The sequence below is a fragment of the Oncorhynchus masou genome, chromosome 2 (assembly GCF_036934945.1).
Source record: "Oncorhynchus masou masou isolate Uvic2021 chromosome 2, UVic_Omas_1.1, whole genome shotgun sequence".
Lineage (NCBI taxonomy): Eukaryota > Metazoa > Chordata > Actinopteri > Salmoniformes > Salmonidae > Oncorhynchus > Oncorhynchus masou.
This window is the reverse complement of record NC_088213.1, coordinates 27,534,666-27,552,995: the sequence shown is the minus strand read 5'-3', so window position 1 is coordinate 27,552,995 and position 18,330 is coordinate 27,534,666. Positions and strand designations below refer to the sequence as shown.

The following is an 18,330-nucleotide window of genomic DNA, read 5'->3' as shown; positions in this document are numbered from 1 at the left end:
AACATCATTGGTTGGAACTGATGTCAACTTCACATGTAAGAGTTTCACTCTGAGTCATGAACACTAGCTATAAAGAAAATCACTTGTCTACAGCAATATATATTTTCTTGTGCAATTGGTCATCTGAAAATTAAACTAATCTTTTGTACAAATTAGGCACACCTCTGTATGGTGCAAGATAAGAGCATTTGCCCTAGCCAGCAGAATTGGGTAAAAGTAAAACAAAAAGGCCCATTGAAAGACCAGACTCTGGGGGTGATGGGCTGAGTACAAAAGGTCGACCTCATTGCCTGGTAACGGGCTGTCCAGTATCAATACATGTATTGGCCTTGGCCAAGACATACCTACAGGTCATTAGGAACAGTAGCCTCACTCAAACACAAACTTGAAAACAAGACATGATTACCTATAATCTCTACAGAAATAACCAGATCATCAACTGACTTACATTTGCACATCAATTAAGATAATCCAAAGAGCTGGCTATAGTATAAGTACCACAAAATAAGACTGCAATCCACTCAGGATTCCAATGATTAGTGCCCATAATAGCCAACATTAGCATACATTGCTATTATCAGACTTGTGGAATTGAAATAAAGTGGTGGCCAAGCTAATGCCATGTAATACACAGGAATGAACCCATACAAAAAAGAAAGTATTTTATATTATATTCTGTTCCATGAGACCGTTGTCTTTACTGTTCATAATGCTCCCGATGCCATTTTCAGTGCCTTTTGAAATGGAGCCTTTTCAGGAATCCATACATTTCACAACATTATCATTATTCAGGTGAAGTGACCTGACAATTATTAGGCCTAATTGTCATGACATCACACAGCACTAATTAAAAACAATGTTCCAAAATATATAGACATTGACACTACCAAAACCATTCCACCAAAGCTCTGCATTTTAAGTAATGATCAATTATGACCAATCCATAATCACATACCGCATATGCACTCTATAACACAAATTCCCTGACCGCAAACCTATAAAACATTTCTAGGCCTTGGAGGCTCAAATTGAAATCCACAAGTGGGCAGAGATACTGTAAACACCTCCTGTGTTCTCCAGCTGTTTTTTTTCCACCTTTATTTAACCAGGTAGGCTAGTTGAGAACAAGTTCTCATTTGCAACTGCGACCTGGCCAAGATAAAGCATAGCAGTGTGAACAGTTTTCAGTTAACTCTTTCAGGATAACGGGGTACACATGCCCATATGGAGGGATCTCTGCACACTGGACTGGAGGTATATAAGTACTGTGAAGGTCTGTGGGTGGGGGGCCATGGAGCCAGAGGTGTTGTCTATAGAGTTTTATCTGGCAGCGGGGGTTGAGTGGGCTGGTTCTGATGGGGGCCTTATGGTAAGTAATTTTGGCCCTATGGCACTGCCTGATGGCCTGGGGGCAGATCTTGGAGTCGTGGTTGGGACAAATCCTGGGTGTTGTGGGGTATTTGGTTCTGGAGGTGGTTGTCTTGCTTCATACCCGGGTGGTTTTGGGACATATCTTGGTGGCCCGGGGGCAAAGGATGGTACTCTCCTCGTAGCTCTGGGATAGCATTCCCTTCTACTGAAAAAGAGAGTCGTTTTGAATACAGTTCATTTTTTACATCTTTGAAAAATATATTTTTTTATCCCTTTTTCGTGATATCCAATGGGTAATTACAGTCTTGTCCCATCGCTGAATTTTTCACATCTTGAGTTCCATTTTCCATAGTCACCACTACATTCGGAAAAATACACGGCACACCAGTAAAGAGAAAATGGAATTGGGGTAAACTATCACTTACCATGAACCTCTGGAGGGGGCTCAACTTTCTGGGTTTTCAACCGTTCCATGTGTTCTACTGCCTGAAACACCACAGACAAACAGAGATAAGCAGATTAATGGTTGTAGGTAAGTATGTCAGCTCATGTCAAAAATAACAATACCACACAAAAGAAGTGCATTACAGTAATAGAGAACCTATTGGTTGTGTCTGTTCTACCACTGCCCACTCTGTACCTGCTGAAGCTCTACTTTCTGTGAGTTGAGCTGTTCCTGTTGCCTCTCCAACTCATCCCTCTGTTTCTGGAGGTCTGATGCTTTCTGTTTGAGGTCCTCTTCCTGCTGGGCCAGGTGCTCCTCAAACTCCCTCATCTCCTCATCTGTGTAGGCCTGGTTCTGCTCTAAGGTCTAACAAAGGAGGACGTGTCAGTTCATACCCTTCTACCTCTCCTTATTGATTTGAAAAGCAACATAATTACAGTGTGTTTGAATGTAGGAGTGTTTAGAGATATGGTATGGTTTCTGTTACTCTTGCCGTTTCATAATAATGAGTTATAATGTTGAAGTATAAAAAGTAGGCCAGTATGAATGGGAGTTAAATAGATATGGCTACCACACCTCCCAACTATCTGGTTCCAGGAATTCCTTTTTCTTTGTGGCAATCAGGAACTCTTCTAAGGAGACCAGTCTGTCTTTGTTGGTGTCCACCTGTAAACAGTGAGAGATCAATCACCATGTGAACTATTTATTTCATTATATCAACGAAACCATTCTCTAACTTTCAGTGATAGCAATCCATGGGAATATAGTGTGCAAGGTTCACGGCCGGGACAACAGTATACCTCGTTCATGACGTGCTCTCTCATACGCAGGCGCTCCTCCTCCATCTCCACCATATCGTCCTCTTCATTGGTAGGATCATAGATCTTCTCCAGCTGAGTCCACAGAATATACCATTATCTATACATGCACACGTTTCATTATCATTTCAGGTGAGACATTAAAAAAAATAGGACAAATCTTTACCTCCTTGGTAAACAATGCCTCCAATTCCTGCTCATCGAAAAAGCCATCTCCATTGGAATCTGACAATTCAAAACGCGAGAATGTTGAGGAAATCTGAGATGGATGTCCCTGACCCCCACCTGTGATGTCTATTGATGAAGACTTACCATGCAGCTTGAAAAAGGTCTTGGGGTCAAAATCTTCAGGGTCAAGACCATCTGCTTCCTCCCACACCTCTTTGAACTGATTCTGGCTGCCCTGCAGAGCAAAAAATGTTAGTGCCCTGTTAGAAATAAATCTCTCACTTGAGCTAAATCATTAAGTATGGGGAAGGTCTAGAGCAGAAATGGGCAACTGGCGTCCCCCTTTTGTAGGCCCGCAGATCAATCCCCCCCCCCAAAAAATATATACAGTATAAGCATACTGAGTGTACAAAATATTAGGAACACCTTCCTAATATGGAGTCCCACCCCATTTTGCCCTTAGAACAGCCTCAATTTGTCAGGGCATGGACTACAAGGTGTCGACAGCGTTCCACAGGGATGCTGGCCCATGTTGACTCCAATGCTTCCCACACTTGTGTCAAGTTGGCTGGATGTCCTTTGGATGGTGGACCATTTTCGATACACACAGGAAACTGTTGAGTGTGAAAAACCCAGCAGCGTTGCAGTTCTTGACACACTCAAACCGGTGCGCCTGGCATCTACTACCATACCTCGTTCAAAAGGCACTGAAATCTTTTTTCTTGCCCATTCACCTTCTGAATGGCACACATACACAAACCATGTCTCAATTGTCTCAAGGCTTAAAAATCATTATTTAACCAGTCTCCTCCCCTTCATCTCCACTGAAGTGGATTTAACAGGTAACATCAATAAGGGATCATAGCTTTCACCTGGTCAGTGTATGTCATGGAAAGAGCAGGTGTCAATGTTTTCTACAGTCAGTTGTTTAGGAACTCATTTGGAGTCTCAACTTACTGCTGGGAGTTAGAATTGTAGAAAACACAAGATCCCATTTTGAAATGTGGTTGTGATTCAGCAATTTCTCTTATCTCAGGTAAACATTTTTAGATACAGATCCTCGAGCCACTGTGGCCCCTCATGATGAGTTCAGATTTTTTGTGGCCCCCACCACCCCCCATCAAACTTGCCCATCCATGGTCTAGAGACTGGCTAGACCATATGTGAGCACAAACAGATTGAGCTCTGAAACACACAGATAACATAGCATCCAAGTGCAGTTGGACTTACTGGATGGTTGACTTTGGGATGGTCTGCATGTTTCTTCTTCATCTCCTCGTAGTGTTCTTCCTCCTTCTTCCTCCCTTCATCGTCTAGAGTCTTGAGGTGTTCCCTTCGCTCATGGTCTTTCGTCATCTCGTACTTCTTGAACTCCTCATGGCGCTCCTTGTCATAGTTCTCCAGATCGTTTGTGGCCTTGTGGTCAAATGAAGGATGAGAGTTAAAATGTCTTGAAGAGAAGAGGACTACAGGTACTTTAGTAAGCTACTGTATGTACGTACCATGCATTCTACATTATACTTACTGATTTGATGAGTCTGTCCAGATCCTCCACTTCAAAGGTGTGAGGATTCATGTGGTTCAGGTACTCAAACTGTTTCAGCAGAGCTTGGTGGTCTACTGCCATATCTGTGAGTGAGGTTTAACAGTCATAACACAATACAAAATTTGATGACCTGACATTGGAACTGTAATAGTTATCCAGTGCGGCAGGGTGCGTTGGTCAAAGCTCACCCTGTGTGCATCTATACTAGCCTGTAATCCTGCCAATTAGTGGTTTAAGTGTGACGTTACTGTTGTCTGTAATACTCCGCTATCACTATTGTGATTCGAAACAGAGATTTTCAGAAGCATGTTTCACAAGTAAGTAGGTGACTCAACACTACACTAATCACATCCTCCTTTTTAAGTCCTTTCCCTCAAAAATGTACTTCTTAGTCACTTGCCCACACGCCCTAGTGTTTCTAGATGGTAACAGTATAGCACTTAAGGCATATTAATGGTCTTTTCACTGGGCAGCATACCGTTCCCTCCTTCGATGTCTTGCTTGGCTTTGATCAGTGTCCGTAGCCGGCTAACCTCCTGCCTTTTTAGCTCATCCAGTTGTGTCCTTACATGGTGGCTGACAAAGTCCAGCTCTTTGGCCAGCTTCCCCATCTGTAAGAAAAGTGATGTAATGATTATCATACTGCTGCTGTTTTGCCTTTTTCATGACTAATGACTCAAGGAGAGAGTAAGAACGACAAGAATGAGCAGGACACAGTTAGAATACCTTGATGTCCTCCATATCTGTGTTATGGAGCTTCTCTCTGAAATGCTGGTCTTTTTCCAGAAAATCAATGACTTCCCTGAGATAACGGTCATAGTGGAGTCCAGTGTCCTGTTACATTAAATAAAGTAGTAAGTAGTAGTAGTATGCATAACATGCATACTAGCTCATGCATCATTCCGTAGACCTTCAGTTCAGTCTGTATACGTTACAATTCAATAAATTATGTTAGAGAATATAGCTGGTATAACTGGTCTGAGCTTGTACTGGTAGCACAAATTACTGCTTTTTTCATGGCTGTTAGGGCTGCCCTGCCTGCCATGTTTCTCCACCTTGCTTGCTTGGTATGTAATCCTTCACCAACTCTTACCACACTTGGCGGTGGCTCTGAGGCTTTGTCCTCCGGCTGGTTCACCTTGGTCTTGTCCAGACTGATGGGCACTGCCTCCAGGCAGAGCAGATGTACCAGAAGCACAAGGCAGCTGGTGTGGAATACCTGGCTCCAAGACATCTGGAGACACAAGATGCACTTAGACACAACAACACATGACAAGCAACACTTCAACCAGAGATGATAGAAAACACCCGTCTCTGCCCCAAATTAAGTGGCTGTGCCCTAACCATAGAGAAAGACAGAGGACTATTCTTTGTATCTATCCCATTGTGTCCTCTGAACACACAGGCTTGTCCATTTTGAAGTAGTCCATTTTCTTCTACTACTACTTCTATGAGTTGGTAAACAAACTGAAAGGGGGCATACTGCCACCTGGAGTATGTTCTTGGGAAAAAAGACAGTTCCGGTCTGCTTACTAGTTTATTTAGCAGACAAGATTTGCTTACAACTCCATGGCATTATTTTATAGTATGAAGAATACAATTGAACAAAGCTGAATGCGCACATACGGCTATTCTGTGTTGAGCGGTTAACAAAGAAATAGCTACTCCTATATGCTTAATTTAGAGTTATTAATGTAATTTGAGTTGTTCTACAAACGTTGGGCTATATGTTTTGATTTTTAATACATGATGCGACTAATGATGATTTGAAAGAAGTCGCTTGAAAGGCATGATCTCTGCTTTGTTTTTTTGCACAGGCTTTACAAACTACATCAGTCACTCATTCACAATTTGACAAGTACTTGATAATAGCTCGAATGTTACGGCGGCATCCCCTTTGCGGCCAGTGGCCGTTGTGCCCTACTACGTTGTGCGCTCAGAATCTCCCCTCACTCACATGGCTCTCCATTATGTGATCGGGTCTTTCTCACAGGCTACAAGTGAAGACAGACACATCGTGGATGCAATGGCACGCGTCCTTATCCAATTCCGAGGTGCATATTGAAGATATTGGAAGAATTGCCCACATTTACTTTTCGTTAGCCAACAAGATGAGTAGGCTTAAAAAAAGCAAAAGTACTAGCCTATGTCAATCTACTATCCCCCATAGTACAAAAGTCGACCTATTCTACTCTGTACAAGAAATACAAAATTTCAAACATATTCTGGGACAGTTGTGGGATGTGATAGATCCCAAATTAATACAACCACTAGCATAAAAAAAAGCATTTTTACGCATTGTGGCTGACGCAACAGATCAGAACGTTTAGCTTAAAAATGGTGATAAACTGAGGCTATTTGTTCACATAAGCGCAGAAATGTGCACAGGCTATAAACGTGAATGTTCCATTTACAGAAAACACCATTATCAAAAGTGACCGCAAATGCAATTATGCATGTAGTGCTTTTAATATAAAGGTGCATTTTTATGGTGAACTTTATCCTCCCCAAACTTGAAACTCACGTGCTGCTTATGTATGCCAGTTAGGCTCTACACCCCTTGTAAAGCAGATTGTGTTTAATTTTAGGATTTTTTTGGGACACTTTAGTTGTGAAACCAACCTTATCAAAATATATAGGCCTATGGGCTAGGCTACATAAGGTGTGCAACTATGATTCGAAAAATTTGCAAAAAAAGGCATTGTTTCCTATGCTGGGCATCATTCACAAGTAATATTATATAATTCACAAGTGATAGGCTAATATTGTCACCCAGCAGACTATCCTTGATATAATATTGTCTTTACATATACTAAATAATATATATGTGTGAAATTTGTTTTGATTTAGAATGGACCATTATCATGCACCTGTATCAAAACAAAGCCAAGACAAGGCAGGAGTGGCTTGGAGACAAGTCTCTGAATGTCCTTGAGTGGCCCAGCCAGAGCCCGGAACTGAACCTGATCGAACATCTCTGGAGAGACCTGAAAATAGCTGTGCAGCAATGCTCTCCATCCAATCTGACAGAGCTTGAGAGGATCTGCGGAAAATAATTGGAGGAACTCCCCAAATATAGGTGTGCCAAGCTTGTAGCGTCATACCCAAGAAGACTAGAGGCTGTAATCACATCCAAAGATGTTTCAACAAAGTACTGAGTAAAGGGTAAGATGACTTATGTAAATGTGATATTTCAGCTTTTATTTTCAATTATTTGCAAAAGCCTGTTTTTGCTTCGTCATTCGAAAGTAATACTAAGTGCATGTTGTGTAGTAAGCTGTTAGTAGCCCATGTGCCTTGCACTAATAATTTGGTCCCTTTCCCCCTCATAACTTAGACTACTGTTCTGACTTGGTGGACAAATAGTTATATTGACTTTGTCCGTCCTAGCTCGCTAATTAATGTCTTAATCGAAATTACGGATTGCCTCTTATTCGCTCTTCGGTTCCCTTACGCCATAGTTTGTACATCTCAATTGTCAGTAGAAACCACAGTTGTGTAAGCAAGTCAGCTATATCAGCTATGTTTTTTTTAAAGGCAGTAAATGAGGCTGAATGAACTGTTTCACTGCCAGACAAGGCTCCGCTGATAGCCAGGTGTGGTAAGGATTCACTCCATGGTGCTGAAAAGAAACTCTGCTGTTGGGACAGCTTTATGTAGGCCCTAATAGTTAGTGGACACTGTTTGTCACCGTTATAGTGCAATTACTGTATTATTTAGTGTTGTTGTAGTGGCTTTGCTGGCATACATCCCAAAAACTGTTGGGGGAGTTTGCCCCACCAAGATTTAGATGCTAAAATCACCACTGCTATTTCACTACCCCATTAAACTCTTTTGCAGTAAAATCTCTGCAGCTGCCACCTACACTCATTAAAAACCCACTACCTGATTCCACTACTTTAGACCCTATCTGTTCCTGCACCATGCCAAAAACCTGGGAGGATGGGACACTGCCCCTCAACACACCCTGTAACTCTTCTGAAGTCAAATCTCCCAAATCCAAATACTTCTCTGCAGCTACCACAACAAAATCTATTTTCTGTGATTTACATTCCATTTCTGCAGTACAGTTGATAACCATTGCTGTGAACGCTAAGAAGCCAACCTTACTAAAGCATAACTCACTCCTTGCCCTATCCTTCTGTGGCACAAATCTACTGAGACCCTCTCAGGATCCCTCAACCATCCAGCACTACACTGACTACTTCAACCCGCCTCTTTCGCACCGGACACTTCCGGTCCCCAGCAACATGAGCACCCCTACAGTTGACAACTTTATCCACCGAAACTACACAGTTCTCTGACCCATGCCCTCCTGCACACTTCCCACATCTTGGAATCTCCCTCCTACACACTGCTGCAACATGACCATAAACGTTGAACCGAAAGCAGTTCAGTGGATTCTGCACAAAACTTCTAACAGGATAACTGTTATATCGTAACATGACTTTGTCTTGTATAGGCTCTGACTCAAAAATGACTTCTGTTTCACCACGCTCCCCACCAGGTCATCTGCTCGAGCTATCTCCATGGCCCCAACCCCATATGTTTCCTGTCCACTGCCGACGTGTCTGCCATCGATAGCTAACTAGCTACCTGCTAGCAGCTAACTAGCTACGCTATTAATAACATGTTAGCTAGGACGTGATACGTGTCATCTAACTAACTTGCGTTCTACAATTAAAATCATCAGCAGTTCAATAGCTAGTCGTATAGCTAACGTTACACTTTACAGGCAGACTCACTGCGGCCAATACAATAGCGTAGCTAGTAGTGATGATGCTGGCTGGCTAGCTAACAGTTAGCTGGTAGATGGCAAGCTAATGACAGTTAGCTTGAAGCTAATTATGAGGTTTTCATTTCCACCCCAAGCTAGCGACTTAGCTAAATAACAGTGATGCGGGGTCTTGTGTTGACCACATCGAGAAGTTGCGGTATATGTCTTATTGGAGTCTGGTTACCTGTCTCATTAACAAAATAACAATAGCTTCAAAACAATTCATGTCACAGCGGGACTTACTTTTTGATCGGAATCCGTCAAACGGTCGTTACTACAGTCACAAAGTCGTAAACCCCGCCTATTTCTAAAATGTCCCTTCTTAAAATGAGATTTTAAACCTAACTTTAACCACAGGACTAACCGTACGCCTAACCTTACATTAACACCAATTATGTTTTCATTAATCTTTACGATATAGCCAATTTTGATTTTGTGGCTGTGCTATTTAGTGGAAACCCTGTCAAGCTAATTTAGCTAGCTAACTAGTCACCTCCCGAGCTGATCATTTATCCTCGTTCCTTCCTTGATGCCAGCAGGCATTTGTTTACAGTGTCAGATAGCAAGTGAATGAAATCCTACATTGACAACATGGCATGCCAGCTAAATTGGGTAGTTGCCATTGGATAAAATTTTCCCTTCCTACTTTCTGAAGGCGCGCATAGTTATTCTATTAGGCCACACACACTGTCAGTCAAATTATTGAGGATATACTATGCTATCAAGGTAGGTTGCACTGAATCGTACGTGGCGTTTATAATTTGGAGGTGCGTGTTCGCTGATCCTGGATCAGTGTAGCTTTCTTGCCATGATATCAAAGACAGTACAGGAGGTTGGTGGCACCTTTATGGGGAGGATGGGTACGTGGTAATGGCTTGAGCAGAATAATTGGATTATTCCAGACATTATTATGAGCGGTCCTCCCCTCAGCGGGTGGATATGGTATGTGAAGACATTTAGGTAGGGAGATCAGATCCCAGGTCATTTCATAGCTTCATTTTTGACTTTGTCATTCTTACATTGCTAGTTAAATTAAACATTCTTTATTTTCAATAGGGTGAAGGATAAAGCATACTTTTTTGAGTTGGTTTAATGTGATTGCTTGGACTATTGAGAAAATTAATGAGCAGCTTTCTGCAGGGTTGTTGTATGAGTGAACATTATTGAGCTAGAAATATTGTCTATGCCAGCAAGACATGTATGTGATTTTCTAAATATACTGAACAAAAATATGAACATGCAACAATTTCAAGGATTTTACTGAGTTACAGTTCAAATAAGGAAATCAGTCAATTGAAATAAATAAATTAGGCCCTAATCTATGGATTTCACATGACTGGGCAGGGGCGCAGTTATGTGTGGGCATGGGAGGGAATAGGCCCAGCCACTTGGGAGCCAGGCCCACCTATGGGGGATTCAGGCCCAGACAATCAGAATGAGTTTTTCCCCGCAAAACGGCTTTATTATAAACATAAATACTCCTCAGTTTCATCAGCTGTCGGGTTGCTGGTCTCAGAATGTCCTGCAGGTGAAGATGCCAGATATGGAGGTCCTGGGCTGGCGTGGTGACACGTGGTCTGCGGCTGTGAGGCTGGTTGGACATACTGCCAAATTCTCTCTAACGACATTGGAGGCGGCTTATGGTAAAGAAATTAACATTCAATTCACTGGCAACAGCTCTGGTGGACATCCCTGCAGTCAGCATGCCAATTGCACGCAGTGGTGTAAAGTACTTCAGTAAAAATACTTTAAAGTACTGCTTAAGAAGTTTTTTGGGGTATCTGTACTTTTCTTTACTATTTATATTTTTGACAACTTTTACTTTTACTTCACTACATTCCTAAAGATAATAATGTACTTTTTACTCCATACATTTTCCCTGACACCCAAAAGCACTCGTTACATTTTGACAGGAAAATGGTCCAATTCACACACTTATCAAGAGAACATCTCTGGTCATCCCTACTGCCTCTGATCTGGCTGACTCACAAATGCTTTGTTTGTAAATTATGTCTGAGTGTTGTAGTGTGCCCCTGGCTATCGGTAACAACAAAACAATTGTGCCGCCTGGTTTGCTTAATATAAGGAATTTTAAATGGTTTATGGAACATTTTAGCAATTCCATTTACTTTTGATACTTAAGTATATTTAAAACCAAATACCTTTAGACTTTTACTCAAGGAGTATTTTACTGGGTGACTTTCACCTTTTTAAGGAACACTCAAGAACACGGTTCTATAAAAAAAAACTTTAAGTCTGTCAAAGATCTCTTCGCAAAGGAAAAGTGAGGAATCCTAAAAACTCCAAAGCCAGAACTGGAAAAACATCTGGAAAAGGTCCACCAGGACATGAAAAGGCATGAGCAGATAATCATCCCACATGACATCCCACCTATTCAACCACCAGAATTCAATCTGGACACCGACCCTCCAAAATGGAGGGAAGTAGAGAACGTTGTCCGAGCGGCCTCGGCTCCTGGGCCTAATGGAGTACCATACAAGCTCTACAAGAACGCCCCGGATGTTCTATGCTTTCTTTGGAGGCTCATGAGGATAGTGTGGCAGAAGGAAATAATACCAAAGGCATGGCGAAGAGCTGGTGGTGTGCTAATCCCGAAATAGAAGGATGCGACAGACATCGGTCAATTCCGACCAATCTCCCTTCTCAACGTCGAAGGGAAGATCTTTTTCAGTATAATAGCACAGAGGCTGTCCACTTATCTGGAAAGGTACAAGTACATTGATACATCTGTACAGAAAGCAGGCATTCCTGGTTTCTCTGGTTGCCTGGAACATACTAGTATGATTTGGCACCAGATCCAAACAGCTAAGAAGGACAAGAGAGACCTCTATGTCATCTTCCTCGACCTGGCCAATGCCTTTGGCTCAGTTCCCCATGAACTCCTCTGGGAATCCTTGAACATTTTCCACGTACCAGAACCCATCACTACACTGGTAAAGGCCTATTTCCAAGACCTGCAATTGTGTTTCACAACACCTGACTTCACAACAACATGGCAGCGCTTGGAAGTAGGCATAATGGCAGGCTGTACAATTTCACCTCAATGGTATGGCGAGGACTCAACCTACCCCCTCTGCCCAGCTCCAGCGACTCTCAGGCATATAATGACAGGTTGCAAGACCAGCCTCTCACAAGGCCGCTACACCTGGAGGCACAATCAGGTCCTCATGAGCCTGGCTGCAGCACTTGAGACCAAGAGGAGTGCAACCAATTCATTACCTCCAAAAACAAGCAATCCCGTCAAAACAACAACATTCATCCGGGAGGGACAGAAAAGGCCCAAGCATCCTCCTACGAAGCCAGAAACTGGACACCTAGCCATGGCCCGGGACTGGAAGATGCTTGTCGATATTGGCCAGCAACTCATTTTTCCACCTGAGATTGCTTCTTTGGCCAGACATGGTACTCTGGTCCCCTTCATGAAAGGCTGTGTACATCATAGAGCTCACAGTCCCATGGGAAAACTCTGTTGAAGAGGCCTACGAGCGTAAGAAACTGCGTTACACAGAGTTGGCAGCAGAAGCAACTCAGCGTGGCTGGAATGCAAAAGTCTGGCCAGTTGAAGTGGGATGCAGAGGATTCGTGGCTTCTTCCACCATCAGGTTGCTGAAAGAACTTGGAATCCATGGACAGGCTCTGCAGCAGACCGTCAGAGCAGTTTCTCAAGCAGCTGAAAGAGGCAGCCAGTGGATCTGGATCAAACTTCATAACCCCCCACCCCCACCTGAGAACCCAATTCAGATCCCTCCAACTTGAGGAGGGCATATGAGGTATGTGGTCAGCTGTAGGGCTGCCTCAGGGAAGAGGACGCCCCTGCCTTGCATAGTCCAGTGGGACATCTTAATTGGGCATGGGACACAAGCTAAGGCTTGATCACCCCTTAGCTGGCCACCTTTGATAAGGGTGTTTAGTGATTAAAGGCCAAAACACCCACTGAATTGAAGGCACACTACTGAGGATGTGTCCCAAAATTGACATCTTAACCCAGTCTAAGAAATAAACCTCCCATGCCACTCTGTCAACATCACGGCAAATCTCATGTGAGTGCATTCCATCTATTGGCCCAATGGACAGTTTTTAACATCTCGTCCCGTGTTTTATGATTCTATTTAAAACCAAATATTTGTAGACTTTTACTCAAGGAGTATTTTACTGGGTGACTTTCACCTTTAATTGAGTCGATTTCTATTAAGGTATCATTACTTTTACTCAAGTAGGACAATTTAGTACTTTTTCCAACGCTGATTGCACGCTCCTTCAAAACTTGAGACATCTGTGGCATTGTGTTGTGTGACAAAACTGCACTTTTTAGAGTGGCCCTTTATTGTCCCAAGCACAATGAGAATGCTGTTTAATTAGCTTATTTACATGGCACACCAGTCAGGTAGATATATATCTTGGAGGAAGGAGAAATACTCACTAACAGGGATATAAAAAACATTTTTTAAATGGCTATTTAATTAATAAAATATCATCATTATGACCATATCATTTTTTTATTTTTTATTTTATGTTTATTTAAACAAGGAGTCACAATGAGATTAAACATTTATTTTACAAGAGAGCCCTGTATACATTACAATATAAACAGAATAATAATGAGCTTGGTTTTACTTGTACTTAACACTAATTTAAGATCTGTAAGTGATTTTTGAATTGAATTAAAGTCATGCTGAAGTTCACGAATGGCCTGCAGCACCGAGGTGGCAAAGGAATACAAAACTGTGTCATCTGCATCGAGATTAATGCTACAAGTATTAACAGTGTTTCCTATGTCATTAATATACAACGTGAACGACTATGGACCCAAAATCAAACCCTGAGGAACACCTTTTTAAATCTCAAGAAATTCAGATTTAACCCCATCTGTTAAGAAGGCCTGAGTTCTGTCGCTAAGATAATTCTGAAACCATAAATAGGCTGTATATCCCAGGCCTATTTTTCAGCAAACTTCTTCAGCAAAACAGAATGATCAACAGTGTTGATAAACAAGGCAGCACAGCTTTTTTTAGCATCCAAGGCATTGACAAGATCATTAACAGAGACACAGAAATAAGATTATTTGTGTAAAATAGCAACAGCACCACTGTTACCCTTCCTATCAGTCATAAACACATTGTAACCATCCATATCAACATCAGAGTCCAGGGTTTTATCAGTTAACCAGGTTTCAGAACAAATAAAAAATATCAGGGTCTGCCTGAGAGAACCAGATCTTGACATGATCCATTTTAGGTAATAAACTACGATTGTTAAGATGTAAAAATGTTAAACCTTTTCTGCATTTAAAATCACATGGAGTTTCAATACAAGTCGGATTATTTTGAGATTTCAGAACAACAGGAGACTCAAAGATTGGATTATACCTATTAGGAAAAGAAAACAAAGTAGAAATAGCAATTCTGGGCCTCCCGGGTGGCGCAGTGGTTAAAGGCACTGTATTGCAGCGCCAGCTGTGCCACCAGAGACCCTGGGTTCGCGCCCAGGTTCTATTGTAACAGGCCGCGACCGGGAGGTCCGTGGGGCGATGCACAATTGGCATAGCGTCGCCCGGGTTAGAGAGGGTTTGGCCGGTAGGGATATCCTTGTCTCATCGCACACCAGCGACTCCTGTGGCGGGCCGGGCGAAGTGCACGCTAACCAAGGGCTAACCAAGGTTGCCAGGTGCACGGTGTTTCCTCCTCCGACACATTGGTGCGACTGGCTTCCGGGTTGGATGCGCGCTGTGTTAAGAAGCAGTGCGGCTTGGTTGGGTTGTGTATCGGAGGACGCATGACTTTCAACCAAAATTAAAAATGAAATAGCAATTCCATTTCTCTGCTTAGCACCGTTAGGCATGTCACCACTATCAGATACAACATGTGGAACTCTCACAGTGACCAAAGAGGAGATGGTAAAATCTGACTTACATGTAATGCTAATATTGTCCTCACATCAATTTAGTTGACCAAGACCCTTCCCAATGTTTGATGACAACAGCCGGGAGCCATTTTCACCTAGGTGAATTCCATCTTCCACAAAGTAGCCAGGCTTATTTCAGAAGGAGTCAAAATTGTCGACGAAGGACATGCCCAAGTCCTTGGTCAGACGCATTAACCACTGGTGGAGAGACCAAAGATGGCTAAAACACTCAGTCCTGCAATGATAAGGAGACGGAATTGGGCCCGAGACAATTATATGTTCTGCTAATTAATGAGCATTCTCCAAGAGCTTTAAGAAATTGTCTTTTAACTTTACAGATTTCACACATATAATATCATTAGACCCAATATACAACACAACTGTTTCTTGATGGTGGGCATGACTTCTAATAACTCCAATACCTCAGCTCCAGGAAAACAAAGTGTACGGGTATTTCAGACTTCCACCAATCCAACCATGGAGTTTCCCATAATAATGGTTGATGGCTGTTGCCCATTTCGAGCCGGAGACCCTAGCCCAACCATAGCCCCATCAGGGGCTCTGCTAACTCGCCTTGCACAAATTACAGAATTAGAATGAGTCATTAGTATTAGAATCCTTCTATTTCTAGGTTTATGACATCATCTTCATCATTATGAGGGCAAATGTTGTGGATCAAAATTAGCCATCAGTCAACTTCAAATTAATATATAGCTGCAAGCAGCTGGGGTTCAAGCTTTGGCCACATAGTGCCACCATCATGGCAAATTGGAAAGATTGCCAAATTCAATGATTACCAGTGTTGTATTATAGTGAAATTTAGATTAGTGAATGTTGTGATATTTCTTTGGTTGCAATTATTTTCAGAGCAAGAGGGATTTGGAGCAATAATAAAGTTTTTTTTTGCTTGAGTGATCAATGGATCGATCTATCTATATTTCTAAAAAATAAGCTTCTGTTGATGACAACAGCCGGGAGCCATTTTCACTTAGGTAAATAAACTGTCATGGATCAAAGTCCATCTCGTTCATCAATGGTCCCTCCTATAGAGGAAATGTCTTGAGTGGTTCAGGAGGTCAGCAAACTCACTGGGATCTCCGTGAGCCAGATCATGGCATCCAGAACCTCATTGGGAATGCCGTTGACTTCTGTTTCCCAACTCCTTCCATCCGTGACATCCTTGCATTCACCAATGCCACCTCTTCTTAGAGCCGCTTGGGGCTCCAAGGAACATGACTCTAATGAGAGAAGCATTACTAGCCATTTATCCTCACAGTATGTGGATAAGTCATGGCCTTTTGCAATCTACCCACGCTGTGAGGAACTGATCCGACAAGAAGGAATGCCTCCGCTGGAGAAGTTTCCCTCTCCCACCGTGTCAAGGAAGAGATCGAAGAATCGGGCAATGTCTTCCCTGTCACTGAGGTCAGGGTGCTCTGAACAGACCCTGACCAGTATCCATGAGGAAGAGGAGACTAAGGTGGTCCACCTGATCTGCCAGGCCATGCATGAGGAGACTCCCATGGAAATAATGGCTGAGGTGAAAAAAGTGTCTAGTAAAAACTCCTCCAAGAAGAAGGCCTCCTTCTGGAGAAGACTGAGATGTCTTTGTTGCCTGGGGAAGAAGAAGGATGTTACTACAAAAAAGACTAAGGTGGAAGAGCATGAGCAGGTAAAATGGTCACTCAGCACAATCAAAGTCACAAAGGTTAAAAATTGTCTTAATTCTCTCTTTTAAATTGTATGTTTTCTGTTCCCTTTACAGGAGGATTCTGAAGATGCTATTTTCCCTACTGGGATTTATTTAAAATGCTCAGGAATTGATTGATGTCCTAAAACAGAACATTTTAATAATAAAATCGAAATATTTTACATGTCAGCATCTGTGTCTATTTCACATGTATGATACGTTTAGGGTTTTCCTTACATTATGCTCCAAATTAGTAAGAAGATTAGGTCAGATATTCAGTCCATGGTCAAGTGTCAGACTATAACTGGTTCAATGGTATGGAAAGTAGCAAAAAACATAGATTACAAGCTTTACTAACTATTACAATAGTCTTCATTTTATAGGGACTACCGCTGGGGTAGTTTACTTGAAAACCAAACATGTCACATTAACAACCACAGAAGAAAAAATAAACACTCACACACAATTTTTATTTAATTTAATTTAACCTTAATTTAACTAGGCAAGTCAGTTACGTGTTGCCAGGTGGTAAAAGCTCATAGCTGTATTAATTTATATTCACTAGATGGCACTGTCCCTTTAAGAGATCCATAAATAGTGTGCAAGCGTTATGTGATTGCTCATGCGCAGTGTGTAAGAGTGAAAGCAAGCAATTATACTGGAGAGCTGTTGAAATCCATTGTGGGTCCAAGGTTAGCTTCTTGCTAGCTGAATACCAGTGCTCTCTGAACCATGTTGTGGTTGATGATAACATTATTTGAAGCTACTGTATAGGTGAGTTGAGGATCTACTGTTCCATGAGAGGTTAGGGTATCATATGGACAGTGTGCTGAAAGCAGAGCCACTACTGTTTGTGCATTTCACTTTGTACTTATTGTACTCAGATTGTTTTATGCACTTTACTAACATATTTATTTCACTTGATTGTGGTATGGACTGAACTTTACTTTATGGTGACTTCACCTTGCAGTGCTATACCTTCTACATTATCCTATTTTAAATTTAAGCTTCGACAGAACAAACAGCCCCTAATTAATTTGTGTCCTGTGCTGGGTTTACTTTTGCCAGGCTACATAAGAACAAATTCATATTTACAATGACAGCCTACCAAAAGGCAAAAGGCCTACTGCGGGGACGGGGGCTGGGATTAAAAATATAGGACAAAACACACATCATGGCAAGAGAGACATCACAACACTACATAAAGAGAGACCTAAGACAACAATATAGTATGGCAGCAACACATGACAACACAGCATGTTAGCAACACAACATGGTTGCAGCACAAAACGTGGTACAAACATTATTGGGCACAGACAACAGCACAAAGGCAATACGATAGAGATAACAATACATCACGTGAACCAGCCACAACTGTCAGTAAGAGTCCATGATTGAGTCTTTGAATAAAGAGATGGCGATAAAACCGTCCAGTTTGAGTGTTTTTTGCAGCTTGTTCCAGTCGCTAGCTGCAGTGAACTGAAAAGAGGTGTGACCCAGGAATGTGTGTGCTTTGGGGACCTTTAACAGAATGTGACTGGCAGAATGGGTGTTGTATGTGGAGGATGATGGCTGTAGGTATCTCAGATGGGA

At 42.1% G+C, this 18,330-nt stretch overlaps 1 protein-coding gene across 3 annotated transcripts; it reads right to left on the bottom strand.

The window, feature by feature from the left end:
- Window positions 1-645: 645 nt before the first annotated feature.
- On the bottom strand, window positions 646-9,720 carry nucb2a (nucleobindin 2a). 3 transcript variants are annotated; one of them, XM_064991601.1, is made up of 13 exons: window positions 9,619-9,720; window positions 5,442-5,582; window positions 5,075-5,182; window positions 4,827-4,959; window positions 4,328-4,431; window positions 4,033-4,218; window positions 2,947-3,037; window positions 2,801-2,859; window positions 2,617-2,709; window positions 2,393-2,482; window positions 2,012-2,182; window positions 1,797-1,857; window positions 646-1,576 (listed from the first exon to the last, which is right to left on the bottom strand). In XM_064991601.1, the coding sequence occupies exons 2-13, from the start codon at window positions 5,580-5,582 to the stop codon at window positions 1,386-1,388; spliced, it is 1,428 nt and encodes a 475-aa protein (XP_064847673.1). In that variant the 5' UTR covers window positions 9,619-9,720; the 3' UTR covers window positions 646-1,385. The 3 variants fall into 3 exon arrangements, with proteins under 3 accessions (XP_064847673.1, XP_064847666.1, XP_064847683.1); XM_064991594.1 differs by having other exon boundaries at window positions 9,369-9,704; XM_064991611.1 differs by having other exon boundaries at window positions 646-1,573; window positions 9,369-9,704.
- Between the last annotated feature and the right edge of the window lie 8,610 nt (window positions 9,721-18,330).

Bases quoted from the DNA above. Each gene is read 5' to 3' on its own strand.
- nucb2a (XM_064991601.1), bottom strand. From the start codon at position 5,582: ATGTCTTGGAGCCAGGTATTCCACACCAGCTGCCTTGTGCTTCTGGTA. The intron at 4,432-4,826 runs GTATGCTGCCCA...CCTCACTCACAG, and splicing joins AGACATCGAAGGAGGGAACG to ATATGGCAGTAGACCACCAA. The intron at 2,183-2,392 runs GTGTGGTAGCCA...CTCCTTTGTTAG, and splicing joins TGGAACCAGATAGTTGGGAG to ACCTTAGAGCAGAACCAGGC.